At 40.9% G+C, this 18,369-nt stretch overlaps 1 protein-coding gene across 1 annotated transcript; it reads left to right on the top strand.

Moving 5' to 3' along the window:
* The first annotated feature begins 250 nt into the window (after positions 1-250).
* ppm1j (protein phosphatase, Mg2+/Mn2+ dependent, 1J) lies at positions 251-17,698 on the top strand. Its single transcript, XM_085776977.1, has 10 exons — positions 251-807; positions 6,546-6,660; positions 9,775-10,104; positions 10,891-11,003; positions 11,280-11,364; positions 11,814-11,932; positions 12,341-12,404; positions 12,766-12,873; positions 15,628-15,779; positions 16,996-17,698. Exons 1-10 carry the CDS (start codon positions 545-547, stop codon positions 17,141-17,143), a joined length of 1,497 nt encoding a protein of 498 aa, XP_085633103.1. The 5' UTR covers positions 251-544; the 3' UTR covers positions 17,144-17,698.
* The last annotated feature ends 671 nt before the right edge of the window (positions 17,699-18,369 follow it).

Genomic DNA, 18,369 nt, shown 5'->3' with positions numbered 1-18,369 from the left:
ACAAATAATCAATCGAAAATTCGTAAACAAATTGTTTACGAATTTTCGACATCCACTCAGTTGATAAACAATTTCTTAAATTGTTTATCAACTCAGTTGTTTATCAACTGAGTGGATGTAAGATTTAGGGTTTTTAATGTATTTAAGTGTTTATTATTATTCCCGATTCTGCTTACTGTGGCTGATGCAGCCTGTAAATCCATGTATTCTCTGCTCTGTGTGGTTGTGTGACACTGGCTCTGGCTCTGGCAGCACATCCCCGGGAAGCCCTGCCTTCTGAGCTGAGAGGAAGCCTCCTGCCGGATTACAGCCTATACGCAGCCACTGGAGCTTTTATTCAGTTTGCATGAGGAAAACATCGTGTCAGAAAGCTGTCACATGGGGCCAGCAAGAAGAAAAAAATCGCTTCCTGAAATGATCCTCGTCACTGACTGAGTGCTGCTGTGTTTTGTTTTTTTCTCTCATGTAATCGCGCATCGCGTTTAGCGTCCGGATCTTTTTTTTTTCTCCCTCTCCTCTTCTTCTTTTTTTTTGGTTGTTACTGATGATGATCAGCAAAGTTAAAAACGCGATGTCCACTCTGGTGGGAGGGATGATGCCGCACGGACACCACCACCACCACAACCATCACTCAGGTGGGGGCCAGACCTGCGGACCGGACAGCCTGCCGCCGCGCTTCCCCTACGGTCGGCCGGATTTCTTGGACCTCACCCCGGAGCTCCTGCAGTACTCCACCGAGCACGCGTCACGGCCGGTCCTTACGCTGAAGAGAGGCAGCAGGCTCACCTGGACGACGGGATACGCAGAGTGAGTGAGGTCGAAGCACACACACCCTGTCCAAAACCACCACATTACTGACACATTATGATTTTGTCATTGTGCTGGTGAGTGTCAGCTCCGTGCTGCTGCTGCTGCTGCTGCTGCAGCCTCAGCAGCTCCGAGTGCACTGCAGCAGCCAGATGATGGCCAATATGGCCTTTTGCTATTCTACTTGATTTCCAGCACAGTGTTCCTCCCTGGAGCTGCTCCTAATGATTTTAACCAGAGTGTCTGTGCTGTAATTAGACAAAACGCTTCCTGTCAAGGTGTTAATGTTAAAGATCTTTGCATGCAGGCTCCTCCTCGACAATTTAATGCAGGAGATGCAAGGCCACACAAACATGAAAGCAGGAAATTTATCCCTCTTCCTCATGCAATCCGGCTGTTCTGTTCTCTAATCAGTTTTGTTAAAGAAGCTCAATGCTGCCTTTGTGTCCTTCCTCCTCTCTCTATGAGCTTTCAGGGATTTAATCTTTGTCTTTCATAAAAAAGGTTTTGTGACCACACAAAGCACTGGCCCTGGTCAGTTTGTGAGCAATAGAGCAGAACTCATCTCCTCCTGTCCTTGGTTTTACTGCAGGTGCTTTCGTACACAGCTTTATTACACCTGCAGCACTCTCACAGGTAGGAGCAATGCAGCACCAGTTCATTCACACAGCTGGGCCAGAATGTGCTGTCCAGGCGATTCCCGCTGAGGATAAACACTTTGAGACATTCCTCTCTCCCACAGGGGGGAGGGACTGAATAGCTTACAGTATGCAGGCTATAGCACCCCTGCCTGTATGCAGACAGTGAGAGAGGCTGACTCATGCAGAGGGTCTCAAGGGGACAGAGATGAGATTTGTGACGACAACTGTCTCAGAAGAGTGAATGGGGGAGGTCGGCTGAGGATGCTGTGCATGAGGTTATTGTGTGGGAATGTGCACCGTCATCAGCGCCGTCATCTGGATTCTGCAGCAAACCACTCTGATGTCAGTCACTGAAATGATAATCGCAGCATTAGCAGTGCTGTTTACAACACAACATAATCAGCTGATCTGTTCACGAATCAGTGGTCAGCGCTCATTCGAAAAACCTAAACGGCCCACGCCCATCTGTGTTAGTTATCACATTTAATGTTAGTGCAAACAGTGAAAACTCTGTACGCCCTTAGAATGCAGCATAGAAGCCAATTTATTGTTGCAATTTATTGTTGTTATTGTCAGTCAGTTTGTAAAAGGTCAAAGGTTGTACACGTGGTCGAAAGTGTGGCAGTGTTTTTTGTTTATTTGAGACTCACTCAGCTGATAAGAGCTATCTGTCATAAGCTGTTAGATCAACTGTGTTGTAAGCAGTTCAAAACGTGAATATCTCATCATTTAAAATCAATCTGGCTGAAATTATAATCTCTTACCAGAGTGAAGTTTATCCATTGGAGCATCCGTCCATCTGCTCCGTCCCTTTTGTCTGGTACAATACGATACCCTAACAGCGTAGGTGGATGGCTTCCAGACTGTGGAGCTTCTTCAGTGTGATACAGCTTAATTAGTGCCTGCCTGTCATTGTTGTGCTAATGAGGAATCGTGGCCATTGGGCATCACACTGATCCAGCAGTTTGTCATTCCGCACGTGGACACAGGGTCTGATTTCAAAGGCCGTTTGAATGGAGAACCTGAAATCGGTCGGAAGCTTTGGCACCACCCAGGTTCAGGATACTCAAGATAATGAGTCAGTTGATGGTGGTGTACGACATTGTGTCAGCATAAACACCCAGAGTGTGCCTATGGTAAGCCTCTCACAGTGCTTTTGTCAAATGGCTATTTAATACCATTTGATATGGAGGCACAGATCCAGGTTTGTGCACTTATCATGAGTGTGAGGGAGCAAAGACTAATGAGTATCCCTGTCTGAGTGTGACTGCTGCTGTGTATATACAGTATATTGCATCATACATAATGCACTGTTGTGTGATGTAACAACTCCATGTGATCTTATTAATAATACAGGACAAAACAGATGTCAGGACAACATAACAGTAACGACAGAGGAGCATTCAAAACCCTGCGTGATGGGAATGAAGTGGCTTCATTTAAACAAAATGCCTTTATAGGGAGAAACAATTTTTGTTTAGGTTATATGAACTAAAAGATCTGGAACATCCTCTGTAAAGGCAGATTATTTACAACAGATGTGCATAAAAACATTCCTGATATGTTCCGCATGGACTGTTTATTAGCGTGCATTTGAATGCAGTGAGGGTAACTACTTAATTTGATTCAAATGCTTATAGGTCAGATTTAATTGTGCCGTGTTCAGATCCTGAGGAGATTTAGCATGTACAAGCTGAAGTATGCTCCAATCAACATTTGAGTCAGAGCGGTAACACCTACTGTTCTGTCACTGTCTTGTTTTTGAAAGGCGCACCTACAGTATCAGTCCTCATTGCACCAGGCACCTTGCACCACAACAAGCAAACAACTTCCTCTGACTGAAAAAGAATTCAGTTCAAGACTAGAGTAGTTCCTGGTGCTACAGATAAGGGTTTTACCTATAGACCGAGGAGTCTTAAATAAACTGTAGTGTGGGTTTATCTGGGGGTTTAACTTTGTCATGTTGAATTTGTAAGACTCCTCTCAAACAGTCCACTGTTTCACTCTGAAATGGGTTTATATTATGAGCAGAGGGATTAGATACACACCCAGAACAGGCCAGACTGCTGAAACAGGTACATAGTTTTTATTTGAAACTCTATTGAGGGACCAATACAAGCAGCTGCATCCATACTTTCATAACATTCAAATAGTGTGGCATCAAAAACGATCAACAACTAAAAACATCTAAAAGGATTACTGCAGAGGGATTTCCTTTCGCTGAATGCACCACTGATCTGCCTTTGACTGAACCACAAAACTTCTTTCACTTCACTAAAATAGACGTTCCTCGGTATCAGGATATGACGAGACATGCAGAGGATTTGCTTGCTATATAGACAAAGGCTCATTTTCTCTGCAATAATTATGTTTAAAACACCAAACTTACACAAACAGACATTTTCAACACATTACATGGAGTGAAAACGCTACTGTTCTCAAACTCTCAACTGGAACTCTCAACTTCTGCTTTTGAACTTTCCTTGCACCATGTACAGCACAGTTGAAACAGAGAAACACTGCTTCACCAAATCTGACCAATGTAGTTTTCAGTCACATGTTGTGAAAACATAAGACTGAAACACAGGTAATGTGAGAGCATAAAGTCACATTGTAGGAAGGCTTGCGGGCCTGGTTTAGAATCACATCCTCCCACACAGTCAACATTAAGTTCAATTATAGCTCATTGGGCACATGTGACTGCTTTCAAAACACAGAGTAATTGCTGTATCTTTACCGTGGGAGTGGTGAAAGTTTAATACGCTGCAAAAATGTAGACAAAGGATTCACTTCCATAGTTAAACTAGTTTTCCTCAAAACAAATATAAAATATACAGATTCTAGTTTGTTTCAGTTCGAGTCAGAAGGAATTCCTCTTTCTCAAATGTCAGCAAAAAGGCAGAACAAACTAGTGAGTGTATTATAGTTTGTAATTATTTTACATTATAAAGCATGTTTATCCAAAAGATCATCTCAAGAAGAACATAATAAGATAATATTTTGTCAGACATTTTAATTGTCAGCCAGTCAAACATGCTGTAGGCCTCCAGTGGCTTACAGAACAGATACACGCAATAACAGAAAATAAAAAGCCTATACAGTACTTTGTATTTGTCGCCAGCTTTTATATAATCCTTAGAGCTTCAGTGCAATATTCTGCCAGCAGCCAAACACGAACTCAACAAAAAGGGCCAAGGACTCGGTGAAGTAATAGCAATGCTATAGTAAACCAAGCAATACGCAGGACTCAGCCAAAAAGAGGCCTGGCAGAACATTGTGGATTTTTCTGTGATCATACTCCAGTAAAGATGGAGTGTTGTTTCTCTGTGACCAGATATCTGAAAATGTCCTGGCTTTGGCAGAAAGTAGACAACAATCAGGCGACTTTAAATTCTTCCCTGTCATTAGTTCTAATGCAGGGAGCGCGGTGCAGGACACTGTGGTCCCTGTCTGCTGCTTTCAACTGATTAGAAAGTGAAAGGGCTTTTTATAATCCAGATTTGGGCAGCAGTTGCATCCTGTGCCTCGTATTCAGCTCTCCCTGATATCAGTTATCAAAGCAACCATTTTCTGTAATGATTGTAATCAGCTGAACTATTTGCGAGAATGGGAGGTCAAAGGTCATATTTTGATTAGATTCCTCTCATCTCGGTTGTTTTAGTGTATAGTTTCTCCTCTCTCTACATGTATCCCTTGTATTGCCAGCCCTCCATTCATTTTTCAAATCCTTTTCCCTTGCTCTCATCATAGCAGCAGAAACAGATAAATTACTAATCCCTTCTCTGCAGAAGTTTCAGTGGGAATCTTAATGACAATAGTTGAATTACTGGAATTGTGCAATAGGTATTATGCCGTATTACTCGGCTAATGTGGCATTAATCTATAATTAAAACTGAAAATGTTATGTAATGTACCAGCATGAGGTCCAAACTGCAGCCGATCCAAGTCTGTCTCATGTTGCAGCTGAACGGACCATGCCAGTGGAGGTTTGTATACTGCAGCCCACTTACAGTACCACACATTGTTTGCTACACTGAGAACATAGTCTATTCTTCATTTATCATTGAGCATAATCATTTAGCAATTTATATGAGCTGTGTCAACAGTCAAAGTGAATATGAAGTGCCTTAAATTACTTTTTAAAGGATCGTCATTGCTTGGTAACAAATTTAAAGCTGCTTTAACTTTTATTTAAAAGACAAAAGAATCGGTTTCTCCCCTCATGGGATAGGTGGGTGGAGAGCAAAGCTGAGGCAAAGGGAGATTGAATATTGGGCTTAAAATCACCGATTGGCCAGGGACTCAAGTCGAAATGAATGCTAATGGTACTTTGCCCCTGATGGATGTGTTAATAAGCAACAATTTGCACTTTGCAGGTGATAATACGTCACTGTTATGTTGGGCTTTTTCCAGTGCTCCCAAGTGGCCAAATATAATCAATTAATGGAGGTTTAATATGCAGAATGATCTGAAAAGCCTGCACTAAATAACCATGCGGTGATGTGATCCATCACTTTAATCCACAATGGAATACATTACAGCTCCAACAAGTTTCAAGAACTTGCTAATTGATTTTTCAGAGTGAACATGGAGCGGAAACCAATGGCTGCTTCAAATCCTAGGAAATTGCAAACTTTTCATTCTAATAAGAGAAGGAAGCTTGCTCCTTCCTGTAGACTTTGGGGTGTAACTGGGTGATTTTCTTTTTACTGTTTTGTTATCATTTCACATTTACCATCCAGCACAGTTTGTCACAGCTTCACCACACCTTGCATTGCTGCTCTCCACTGGTGCCCACAGTGAACTCTGCTGCAGCATACATAAGTCAGATGATGCTGCTCAAGTATGAAACTGTGCATTACTCTAAAGCCATTATCCTCCACAGGCATCAGCTCATAATAAAAACACTTAATTCTGCCTGCAAGTTCCCTCTGGGACATGACTACATCCTGCTCCACTATTTACCTCACTCTTCCGCCCTCTCTCCATCTTTTCTGGCTGCTGTTTCTTTTTCGTGTGATTACTGGAATGAGAGCAAACACTATAAATCATCTGACCCCAGACTTACCTTTCCTCCTCGCCTCTTCCCCCCAACAGGGTGATCAATGCGGGGAAGAGCATGCTGAACGAGGACCAGGCCTCTTGTGAGAAACTGTTTGTGAAGAAGCCGACTGGCAAACACAGGAACTCCACTCTGCTGGAGGACAACGGGGTGAGTGACACGAAGACTCTTGCACATCAACACAGGTTTCAGGACTGAGGCTAAAGGCCGATGGCTTCAGTGAATAGTCATTGGTAATGCTTTTGAATCTGATGTCAGCATCCTGTAAGTCCTGACGGTGTCTGAGGTGAACATCAGTGAAGGGGAAAAAAATAGTTTTTGCAGTTAAAAAAAACAAAGTAGCCTCAGCAGCAGTGCACTGAAACTTCCACAGACAATCTGTGAATGCATTGCAGTTATCTGATACCCATTAGTGGGGTTATTGAAACCCATTTGCTATTGATGGATTCACCTTGTTACTTGTAATTCCCTTCAAGTCTCTGTGGGAGCTATCATTTTTCACTTTCTACACTCAAATCTCTTTGGTATATCCCTCCATCTTGTCATCAGAGTTCAAGTTCCATGTGTCTTTCAAATATGTAATAAATGTTACAATTTCAGTTTGGCATTTTGGTTCAACTTGTGTCCTGTTTGAAATTGTCACATCAGGCTCAGCATTACTTTGTCACAAGGATAACATTTTTTGAAGCTGCTACAGTCAGTATTTTTATGTTAAAGGTGGATCACATGACTGACTATGTGTAAGGGGTCACACATAATGGAAAACAGTTATCACCCAGCTCTGTAGTTCCCTTTTGGTTCATTGTTTTGGTTTTTCAGCAACTCAGATGCTTTGGTTCACTGTCACATTTCTCATCAGCTTTGTTTTCAGATGCAAAAAACACTTAAATTACAATTACCTGCTCAGCACCAAATATCAGACACGTAAAGTAAGAGATTACTTGTTTGGACACAGCTTTAATAGCTTAAAGCAGAAGTAAGCGGAATATTTGTGTTAATATAAGTCTTAAATAGTTCTATCTTCCGACTGCAATCACTTACATAGAGTGTTTGGTCTGAAACACGGGTCTGTCAGTCACTCTGCTCTGCTGTAAGCCGAGGAGAAAACTTTCCTTGTATCCTACAACCTTTATCCAATGAGGAGAGAGAACGGCATAAAGGGGCGGTCCTCTCTGTGTGTGCAGCCAAGGGATGCGCGTGAATGTGGTGACGTAGGGACGAGGGCGGGGACTGCTAACTCCATTGGCTGACAGGAAGTTAACCAAAACCACCGGATTGCTTTCTTCTGCTGTGCCATGTATTTTCCCCTAGGAGATGGTGGAGACCAAAAACAGGGCTACAAGAGGTTCTGACTCAGTTACATAACTTCAAATGAATCCTGTCAATGTTCCATATAAATCAGCAAATGTTTGTCATGTCAGCTTAGAGGAAAATAATATGTCACTGCTGTCCCTACAATGGCCCAAAAAACAACGGTTATTCCAAGTTTAAAGATAAAAATTTAGTTGACCATAGTTTTTTTTCCTTCTGCAGTGCAGGAGCTTTGTCAGTGATTCATCACCATAAAATACCATAAAGAGAGAGAGAGAGAAACTGCTGTTTCATTAAATCTGTGACTGATCTCCCGGAGCACAGGCCAAATCTGTACATCTTCAATTTTTCTAAAGACATTTACCCTTGACATATTCATGTGTATATGCTGATCCACCAGGACACACACACACACACACACCCTCACACCCAAACATGTCTGTCTGCCATGTGGTGTAAATGAATTACATCATCCCTTGTTGCACCCATCCCCCTCTTAAGTGTAGCATCAGAGGGGTTAGCAGATGTCTTGTGCCTGTTCATCTGCTAGTCAGTCAGCGAGGCCAACTCCACTTGTAAACAAGCCTGCAAACACAAAGGTGGCAACACCTCTCCCTCACTGCACCATGGTCGAGCAGCAACAGCCTGAGTGAGGAAACGTTGCCTGTAGTATCACGACATCTGTCAGTACAGATATCATACTTGATATTGTAGATGAATTAGAATAATAAGGATAATTGCTGTAGTACTCAAACACTGCTGCTCTATGCTGTTTTGTGTGAGAGTTCACAATAAGATTTGTATATCTTATCAACTTACCCATAATTAGGGTCCGGGCAGCTAAGATGCCGGGACACTATTGTATTCCGAGGAATTCTTCTTCTTCTTTCTTTCTTTCTTTCTTTCTTTCTTCTTCCAAGGAAGTCATACTTCCCATGGGCGAAAACTCACCAAACTTCACAGAAACATCCAACCCCATGCCAGATTTACTCAACTCCAAGGACATGTGCCCCCACAATAAGCGTTTAAATTTAAAAACTTAAAAAATTCCTACCAAACCAATGGTAGATGCTAAAGTTTTGAAACTTCACCACAATGTAGCCTCAATACTGCTGAAACTTTTGTCCACTTAAACTCATTACAAATTATGAAGTCCATCACTCTGTTTTTTTCAATAACTGTAAAACTTTTAAAATGTATCTCCTCCCACAATTTTTGCTCAACTGTCACCAAACTTGCTACAGAGCATCTCCAGACTGTCCTCCACAAAACTTGTTTCTCAGATTTTTGATTAAGCAAAAATTGAGCCTACAGTGCATGAAAACGTTTGACTGTAAACACTACTGTAAACATATACCATCAAATTCTTGATAAATACATTTTCAATCTTCCTGGAAAAAAATGAGAATATTCTGGAGTCATGGTTGATGAAGTTTGGCAAATATCAGAATTTGAAGTGAATGGCTTACTCAATTTGTGAAGACACTGTTGAACTGCCACTTGTCAATTAGCTCAGTGCGATAGACAACGGTCTTTGGTTCCACTGGTTGTGGGTTCAATCCTTAACTGGTGCAAATTGAACATTATAAGGTAAACTGTCCTGTCTTCCTATTCTCCTGTTTGTTGCTCAGAATTTGCCAAAATTAGCCCGGACCCGACCCATTGCTGCGCAGCAGCTATAATATTGTAATCTAGATTTACTGCAGCTGTGACTCAGTAAGACCTGAAATAGAGGAAACATATTGCTTACTAGTATTAAAAATGTTACCAGCTGCACAAATCCAGAGCCTGTAAACCCTCACAAATCTGCCTTCTGCTCAGAGTTGTAATCTCATGAGAGATTTTTAAACCACACACTTAACCATGGGCATCATTGTTGCTTAGTTATTTTATATCTAACTACAACTGCTTCTCTTGTTTAATGTGTTTTTTTATGTCCATGTAACTTTGTAGGATGGCACTGGGATCCCTATGCACTTCTGGGGGGTGTTTGATGGACATGCAGGTTCTGGAGCCGCCATCATGGCCTCCAAACTCCTTCACCGCCTGATCAGAGACCGTCTGGGAGAAATCTGTCACCTGCTAGAAAATCCCAGCAGCACACCTCCGATCTGCTTGGCCAAGAACGGCAGCCCGTACCAAGCAGAGACAAAGAAAGGAGCCGCACAGGAACCGGAGGATCCAGACGCTGTCAACGACTCCTCGGTGCGCTTTCACATGGAGAAGATTGTCAATTTGGAGAGTCTGGTGATGGGAGTCATAGAGACCGCCTTCAAACAGATGGTGAGCAGATGATAACCAACAAAGCATGTTAAAAAATCAAGGAAACTGCATTTTGCATATTTTAAACATTAGTCATTTGTATCTTCAAGCAGCAGACTCTAAACTTCACAAACACTTCAGCTTCCAGAACTCAGGCTGAGAGACCTTTAACTCTGCCGTTACCGTCTTGTCCAGTCTGAGATGTAACCAGATGGACGCATAAGAAAGATTTCTTTCTCATGTTAACCACTGTCAGTCTGTCATTAAGTTGGTCGATTGGTAGATTGGTCCATTGCTGTGTTTAATGAATTGTCATGAAATTTGAATTATCCAGAGGTATGCATACATGTCTTTGGCACGGACGAACACATACAGCCCCAGAGCTGCTTGTGCAGGTAGAGACTCGACACTTTCATCAGTAAAATAGAAAAAATCAAGCATGTCTGTGGTGCTGAGCTCTGTGTCTTTGTACAGTTTGAAGCAGATCCAGATAATAATTCACAGCTGACAGGCATGTATAGGATTGTTTGGCCTTGGCAAAGTATTGCACTCTATTCAGTGCTTTTCTGTGGGTGGATAGGTATCCAAACCAGAGGATTAAACTAGAGCAAACAGGCCAAATATCCCTGCTCTCAGTTAAAGAGCACATCTCCGTTGCAAACTCACTTCCTGGTTATAGATAATACTGATAAAAGCCCACACTCTGGGTGATGTATTCTGTCGTTCCTCTCCATTAGCACTGCTGTTTTGTTTTGAATATGAATATTTATGGGGAAGATAATGAGCTTTTACCTTGATTTATTCCAGGATGACCTAATTGAGAAGGAAAAAATGTCTTACGCCATCTCGGGTGGGTGTTGTGCCTTAGCTGCCATTCATTTGATGGGGAAACTCTATGTAGCCAATGCTGGAGATAGCAGGTGAGTGAAACAACAAAAATAGTGAATAAAAAATGATGATGTTCTCTTTACCTCTCCACTGCAGAGTATACTGTGCATGATGCAGAGCTTTATACTCATGAGGAGTCGTTTTCCACTAAGTAGCTTCTTGTGCCCCCTGGGGTTCATTTTGCACACTACAGCATCATGTCACCCTCTCCTGCCAACTCTCCCGCTGGCCAGCCCACTCATCTGAGCTGTTTGTGTGAAATAATCTGTCACCTCACTCCTGTGTCTCCTCCCTCTTTTTCTATGCAGGGCCATAATCATCCGAAATAATGAAGTTATACCCATGACTAATGAGTTCACACCAGAGTCAGAGAGGCAGCGTCTACAGTATCTGGTATTCTTTATCTTCTGTGTTACAAATGTCATTTTAATTGTATTTCTGTGCCAACAGACACACACATTAACAGTCCAGAGTAGATTTGTTTAATTTTGTGAGCATAAATCCATCTGTAACAAGAAGAGCAGAGGTTTTAGTGACAGTACAGTAGAGCTGAAGATGATAAAGCAACCTGTAGAGGGGGAGGAAATCCTGCATCACAGTGAAACTAACTGACGTCCACGGGCTGCCTGTTTTAGGAGCAGGTTGTAGTTGTGTGTCACAGCGTGGGTGGATGATGCTTGTTGCTAAAACGAGGGGATGTTTTGTGCCTTTCAGTACACAGCACTACAGTACATGCCTTCTTATGGGAAGAACTGCTGAGCCGTGACAGATATTGGGACTTAAGTAAAGCTTTTCACTCTGTAGTTTAATGTGACCTGCTCCATTTTTGTGTGTCACTCCAGGGCTTCTTGAGGCCAGAGCTTCTGGGTAATGAGTTCACTCATATTGAATTCCCCCGTCGGATCCAGCACAGTGAGCTGGGCAAAAAGATGCTGTACAGAGACCACACCATGACTGGCTGGTAAACCTGGACATCTTTTTACATCACACACACTTACACAGGTGACACTTTGCTCACTTGAATCAGGCCTGGATCAATTCATTGTCAAATGACATGAAATGAATTCATTTCTGTAGTTGATTTTTTTTTCTTTTGCAATTTTTGAATGAAGATTATTTTGTGTTTTTCAGGAAACAACTGGTAACACCTCCTAAATATGAATATAGGAATATTTTAACAACACTGAAAAAACAATAATCCTTGCTTTATAAATGGAAAGCAAAAACAAAAACAAAAAGTAATCCGCCAACAATGTTTACTGATTTCCTGTAGACTGACAAAATGAACAAACTGTGTCACTTTTATTTCAAACAGTCAAGTTTCAGTGGCTGAAGCTCCATCTCTGATCTGTTTGTGGTTTTGTTGTAGGGCTTATAAGACAATCGTTGAAGATGACCTGAAATTTCCCCTAATTTACGGAGAGGGCAAGAAGGTAAGAAACATTGTTTCATGGTCAATTATGAAGTTTTCTAAACAATAAGGTACCAAATTCACCTCATAATGTAGTGTGGAGTAATACTGTCTGTTTTACTTATCTCAATTATTTCCAACTGAAACTGTAATTGTAAAGAATTTTCATCATCAATTGGTTTGCTTAATCCTGCGGAGTCTGTCTGTAGAAATGAGACCTGCTCAATATTTTCAATATTGTCTGTGTGAAGAAGGTCTTTACTTTGTAATCCCTCACAAGTGGATTTTCCTGGAACTGAAGCGTATCCTGTAACAATAACCTACATTACTCTGTGTGTGTGTGCGTGTACTTATGACAATGTGTAATGTGTGTGTACCCTCAGGCTCGTGTCATGGCGACAATCGGGGTGACCCGTGGGCTGGGAGATCATGACCTGAAGGTGTATAACTCCAACATTTACATCAAGCCCTTCCTGTCCTGCGTCCCTGAGGTGAGACACTCTGCTTGTCAGCGCTGCTTCAGGACTCACGTCAGCTCTGTCGCGTTTTCATCCTCAGAGCCAGTGGGACAGATGTGAAAAGCTGTCAGGCCCCAGGCTTTTACTTCATTGCCTGCTGCTCGTAATGCAACTTGTGCACTGCGCAAAGCTCAGGCTCATAACATGTTGTTCTGATGTGGTGCACAGAAACATGTTTATTATTATTATTATTTATTATTCGCTCCCCTCTCTACTTTTTATTTTTGACATTTTAAAAGGTTTTTCACAATAGAAGGAGAAAAAAAGACGAATACATATCTCTCTACTGAACAGCCTTTATGCACATTTTGTTATTGGTGTCCTTGTTCTTACTAAAGGTCATGCATTTTGTTGGATGGCTGTTTTTAAAGGTTGTGTTTTTGCTGGCAAAGAACTTTAAGATGAAAAATCTCTGAAAATTGCAGTATATTCTACCAAGATATGATACATCTTCACATAATACTTTCCAAGCTGTGGAAATGATTAGCACTCATGTCACACAATCTCACAAGGCTGCAGCTGAGTGTGATGTTTATTTTTAATGTGAGGTGTGATGAAAAAACATGGATTTAATTAACTCTTGCAACCAAAGTGATATTTCTACATTAAGTGTACAACAAAAGCTGAGTTAATCACTAACATGTCAGTGATTGACTACATTGAAAGTACAGCATGCAAAGTAGAATGTTGTGATTTATGCAAGACACAGTCTGATGAAATAAGTGCTTTATTGCCTCCTGAAAAAGGGGGGAGAAGGAAAAAAAGGCTTGGATGTTAGAGCAGAATGACTGAGAGGATGAAGTGGAAAAAGATAAAAGGATCAGGTTGGCTGCAGGAAGAGAGGGGGTGGATGGAGAAGCCACAGGTGACTGCATTCCAACAAATTAGACAAGGACTGAACAGGGAGACAAAAACAGGGCTGGACGTGACAAACCAAACCAAGTAGAAGCAGGAAACTGAATCTAGGGCACAGGAAAAATCACAATTAACCAAAGACATAGCGAGACTGAGATCCAAACACAGAGAGAGGGCCGCCACACAACAGCACTGTGGTTGACTGAGCAATCTGGCAGAGAGTGGCGGGTTGACCAGTCTTTATACTGCAGCAGCATGCGGCATTATGGGCAAAACTGCATGAAAAGTGATGAAATAGCAAATGGGCATGTTCATTTTAGCAGAGTCAAGTCTAATGCAGCATTGTCCCATATGTTGCCTGAGAAAATAAGATGCATCAAGAGGCTACTGAAGTAAACTTGAACACAGTAGTAGCAGTGATTGGGACATAGAGGAAGAACCAGACTATCACTTCACTACAAGTCACTATTTACACAGTACTGCACTGCAGATGGGGAAGAGCTTCTGACTCGGCAGAAGTCGTACCGTTGTACAGAAGTGTTTGCGTGACTGATCAGATAATGCAAAGGTCATTGTATGACGTCTGCCTCTGCAGAGTACATCCCAGAAGAAAACCATTGGTCTTTGGCAGAAAACATTAGAAAGAGTTTTTTCAGTTGAGCACATGACGACCTGATACGACAACACGACTGAGTGCTCGGTGCTGATGGTGGGTGAGAATTAAAAAGGTTGATTGATTGATTGATTGATTGATTGATTGATTGATTGATTGATTGATTGATTGATTGATTGATTGATTGATTGATTGATTGATATCTTTATTTCGATCATGTAAACGACAATGTAAAAAAAAAAAATAATAATAAGATAAAATAATAATATAATAAGGAAATAAGTGAACAGCAAAAATGTATACACAAAAAAAGTAACATCTCATAAGCAACGCAGTTTACATGAGCGAAAAGGAGTAGGAAGAAGTATAAACTTATCTAATCCTACCTCTATAATTTTAACTGTATGTTCTAATTAAACATTTTACACATTACACATTTTAATCCAAATAGTAAGTAAGCAAACACCTTGTGTGAATTATTCAATGTACCTCTGGAGAATCATTTTTCGTCTCTTTTTAAACATGATTACACTCGAAATGTTTTTGATTTCAGTACTCATATTATTCCACAGTTTTACTCCACAAATGGTGATACAGAAACTTTTCTTTGTTGTGCGAGCTCTACCAACCTTTAGATTTGATTTCTCTCTTAAATCATAACCTTGCTCTCTTTCATGAAACATTCTCTGAATATTTCTTGGTAGCAGATAGTTCCTTGCTTTATATAATACTTGGGCTGTTTTATGCTCCACCAAATCAAACAATTTTAGAGTTTTAGATTTCCAAAATAAGTCATTGGTGTGTGCCCCATAATCAACCCTGTGAATAATTCTCATTGCTCTTTTTTGCAGTATGAAATATCGTGAGGGAAATATCCCTTTAAAAGTCTGTTGTTGTTTTTTTAAGGAAGCTATATAGTTTGTGGTGATGAAAATAACACCAACTACTCCTGTTGGATGTAAGCTCACATTTCCTGTTCAAGCTCAGCAGTACAGGATTAATATAAGGCCTTTACTTCTTGAATTATCTGGCTACATCAAGCATGTGTAATAAGCACTTCAGCTTAATGTAAAAAATGTGAGTGACCATGAGCAGCTTTTCTGTAACAAATGGAGGTTATGTCCCTGGCACGCCAGTATACTTCTCTAATCTTCCAAACAAAAAATCTTCATGCAAAATAGTTTTATAAAACCTTTCAACCATGATGAATGAATGAAGGATTATGAGTAAATTATCTGAAATGTCTTTGTGGATCACAGGTGAAAGTTTACAACCTGGACGAGAACAAACACGGCCCAGACGACGTCCTGGTCATGGGTACAGATGGACTGTGGGACGTAACGACTGACAGCGAAGTGGCAGATGCTGTGTCAGCCTACTTATCCTGCTGTGACCCCTCTGATCCCATGAGGTATGCAGTCTGCCAAATAATCCTTTACATTAGGCTTCAGCTCTGGCTATACCCTCTGTCATGTGCTGTGTGGCCCTATTCAGGAAAGTTACATGAAAGCTGCAGTTTGTCAAATCCACTGTGACATCAGAGGTGTAGGCAGACTGCTGTACTCACTCTGTCCACTAGGTGGTGCCAAATATTTAGGTCTCCTGCTGTATATGAAATGTGGACCATCTATTAGCAGTTAATAAACATAAAATCAATTATTTATGACGTGAGCAGATATAAGAACATTTTCAAATGTAAAAATGTACATTTTTTTTCCAGTAACTGCAGAACAGAAGTGACCACTTTACTAGGTACACCTGTAGAATCTAAGGGAATCCAGCTGTTCTGCAATAGAATAGTTTTATTAGGTGCTATATTGCTATTTATTGATTAGGTTATATATGTGGATGCTAGTTGATGCATCAAAACACACATTACAATACTTTGTATTGGCCTATACCTACACGTCAGCAGGGTTAAAGGTGTGGGATTAAGGTTTGGGTTAGGGGTTCGGTTACAAAACTAAACCTTCATGTAGTGCTTAATGTACAGCTTTACTTTTAACCCTCAACAGAACTTTTACCTGTGATTAAGTGCAATCTTTAGGTACTTCACCGTTTTATTCTGCTTTATACATTTATTTTACAAAATATTGTACTTTTCTTCTTCACTACAATTATTTTACAGCATCATTTACTTTTCATATTTGGATTTTTCCATTGGAAAACATGGAGATATTAACAAATCCAAAATGAAATGAAGTTATTGGCTTGTGATTCTTACAAGTAGCATCTAATTGGGCTGACTGTCAGTGTTCAGATGTTTGATGTTTGATGATCAATACTGCTGATTATGGTTTTATGCCTTTATCTTGACTGTTTTATCTCACTCTGCAAAGCAGATCAGGTTTTTTGGTTTTATGTTTTTCTCAATGTTTGTGATGACTGTTATTTTTACTTGATCTGTAAAGCACTTTGTAACTGTGTTTTGAAAGGTGCTATACAAATAAAGTGTATTATTATTATGATTGTCATCAGTTCCCCTAGATAGATATTCTAGTATTGTTACTTTTTTAAAAATTGAACAATGCGAAATGCGTTGTTTTAACAACTATGGACTAAAAACAGGATCTATTTTGTGTACCTACGTGGTTATGGATCTGTGACTGTCTTTATGTGTCACACAGGTATACACTGGCCGCCCAGGACCTGCTGATGAGGTCCCGCGGGGTGCTGAAAGAGCGTGGTTGGCGGCTACCTAATGAAAAACTGGGCTCAGGTGACGACATAACTGTGTTTGTCGTCCCGCTGGCAGGGAAGGAGTCAGAGACATGATGCCATTCTACAGTGACCACCGTGACAGAGCCCACTCTTTAGGGTCCCTCCCACAGTCAATCCAAGCTCCCTCATCCCTGGACCGATGGGGCAGCGGGAGATTTAAAAAAAAACATCTTTGCTGAGCTGACCCGTTTTCTCATTCAATGCATCTCATTGTACTGTTGACTGTGTAAACCTACATGTGGCTAATAAAAACAAAAGTGAGCGGAACCGAACTGGACCTTCGTCATAGGGGAGACTCGGGTCTGAGCAGCACCATCATCAGCCACTAGATCAGAACCTGACCCAGCTGCTTCACCTCCACCCACCCCAAGACCCCGCTCCCCGTGCTCTCAGTCATGTAACAAAAGATTTCCAGTGACATTATAAGAGAAGTCACAATCTGTGTCTCAGACCTGCTGTTGTGACAGTTGCCAGTGAGAATTAAATCCTTGTAGTGTTTTTGTTCCCTGTTTATGTTCAAGGCCAAGCCACTTCTCCTTTGTTCATTTTCATGTCATGACCTAAATGTCAGTCTCTTTTGTAAAAAAAAAACAAAAAAACAAAAAACAATCAGAATTTGCAAAAGGGACTGCAGTACAGAATGTGAGGAAACCAAAGAGATGCCACAATGGCATGAGGATGGAAATCTGTAAAAACAAAAAGAGTAAATGCGTAAAACAATGAAACAAAAAAAATATTCATGTATGTACATTAAAGAAGCATGGAGGACGTAAATAAAAAATAAAAAAACAGAAGGATGGACTTTTCACAGCACTGGACTCAGAATCACTGAGTCCCTGTTTCCTGTGTTTATGTTTAACGATGAATGACGGAGATGCCTGAGGCACTTGAAGACTGTTGCACATGCTCTTTGGTAGCCTGTTCATGTGTGGTATCTTCTCATTGAATGTGCACTTTTTGATTTATTTTGTTTTTTTCATCACAGTGAGGAGATCAGAGGGTTATACATATGTTAAGTAAGAAAACACGTGAAGCGACATTTGGATGATTTGTTTCATTGTACTACATGTTTTCTTCATTTAATCCTCGGAGGAGAAAGTCAATCGTTCTCCATAGTTGTGTTGGTATAGTAAGATGTGATAAACTTCACACATATGCCTTATTAAGAGCCAAGAGGGACTCCAGAATTGTTTTTCTTGAGTTGCACTAAATCTAATCCTTGTAGAGGTGACAAAAACATTATATGCCCTTAAAATGGACCGTATACCTCTTTTGTACCA

Source organism: Trachurus japonicus, chromosome 5 (genome assembly GCF_045865225.1).
Source record: "Trachurus japonicus isolate A0001 chromosome 5, Traja_1.0".
In the NCBI taxonomy this organism is placed as follows: Eukaryota; Metazoa; Chordata; class Actinopteri; order Carangiformes; family Carangidae; genus Trachurus; species Trachurus japonicus.
The sequence above is the reverse complement of the archived record's forward strand: the minus strand, read 5'-3'. Positions and strand labels throughout refer to the sequence as shown.

Excerpts from the sequence above, each read along its gene's own strand:
- ppm1j (XM_085776977.1), top strand. The coding sequence starts at position 545 with ATGATGATCAGCAAAGTTAAAAACGCGATGTCCACTCTGGTGGGAGGG. Across the intron at positions 11,365-11,813 it reads GGCAGCGTCTACAGTATCTG|GGCTTCTTGAGGCCAGAGCT; the intron begins GTATTCTTTATC and ends GTGTCACTCCAG. Across the intron at positions 12,874-15,627 it reads TCCTGTCCTGCGTCCCTGAG|GTGAAAGTTTACAACCTGGA; the intron begins GTGAGACACTCT and ends TGTGGATCACAG.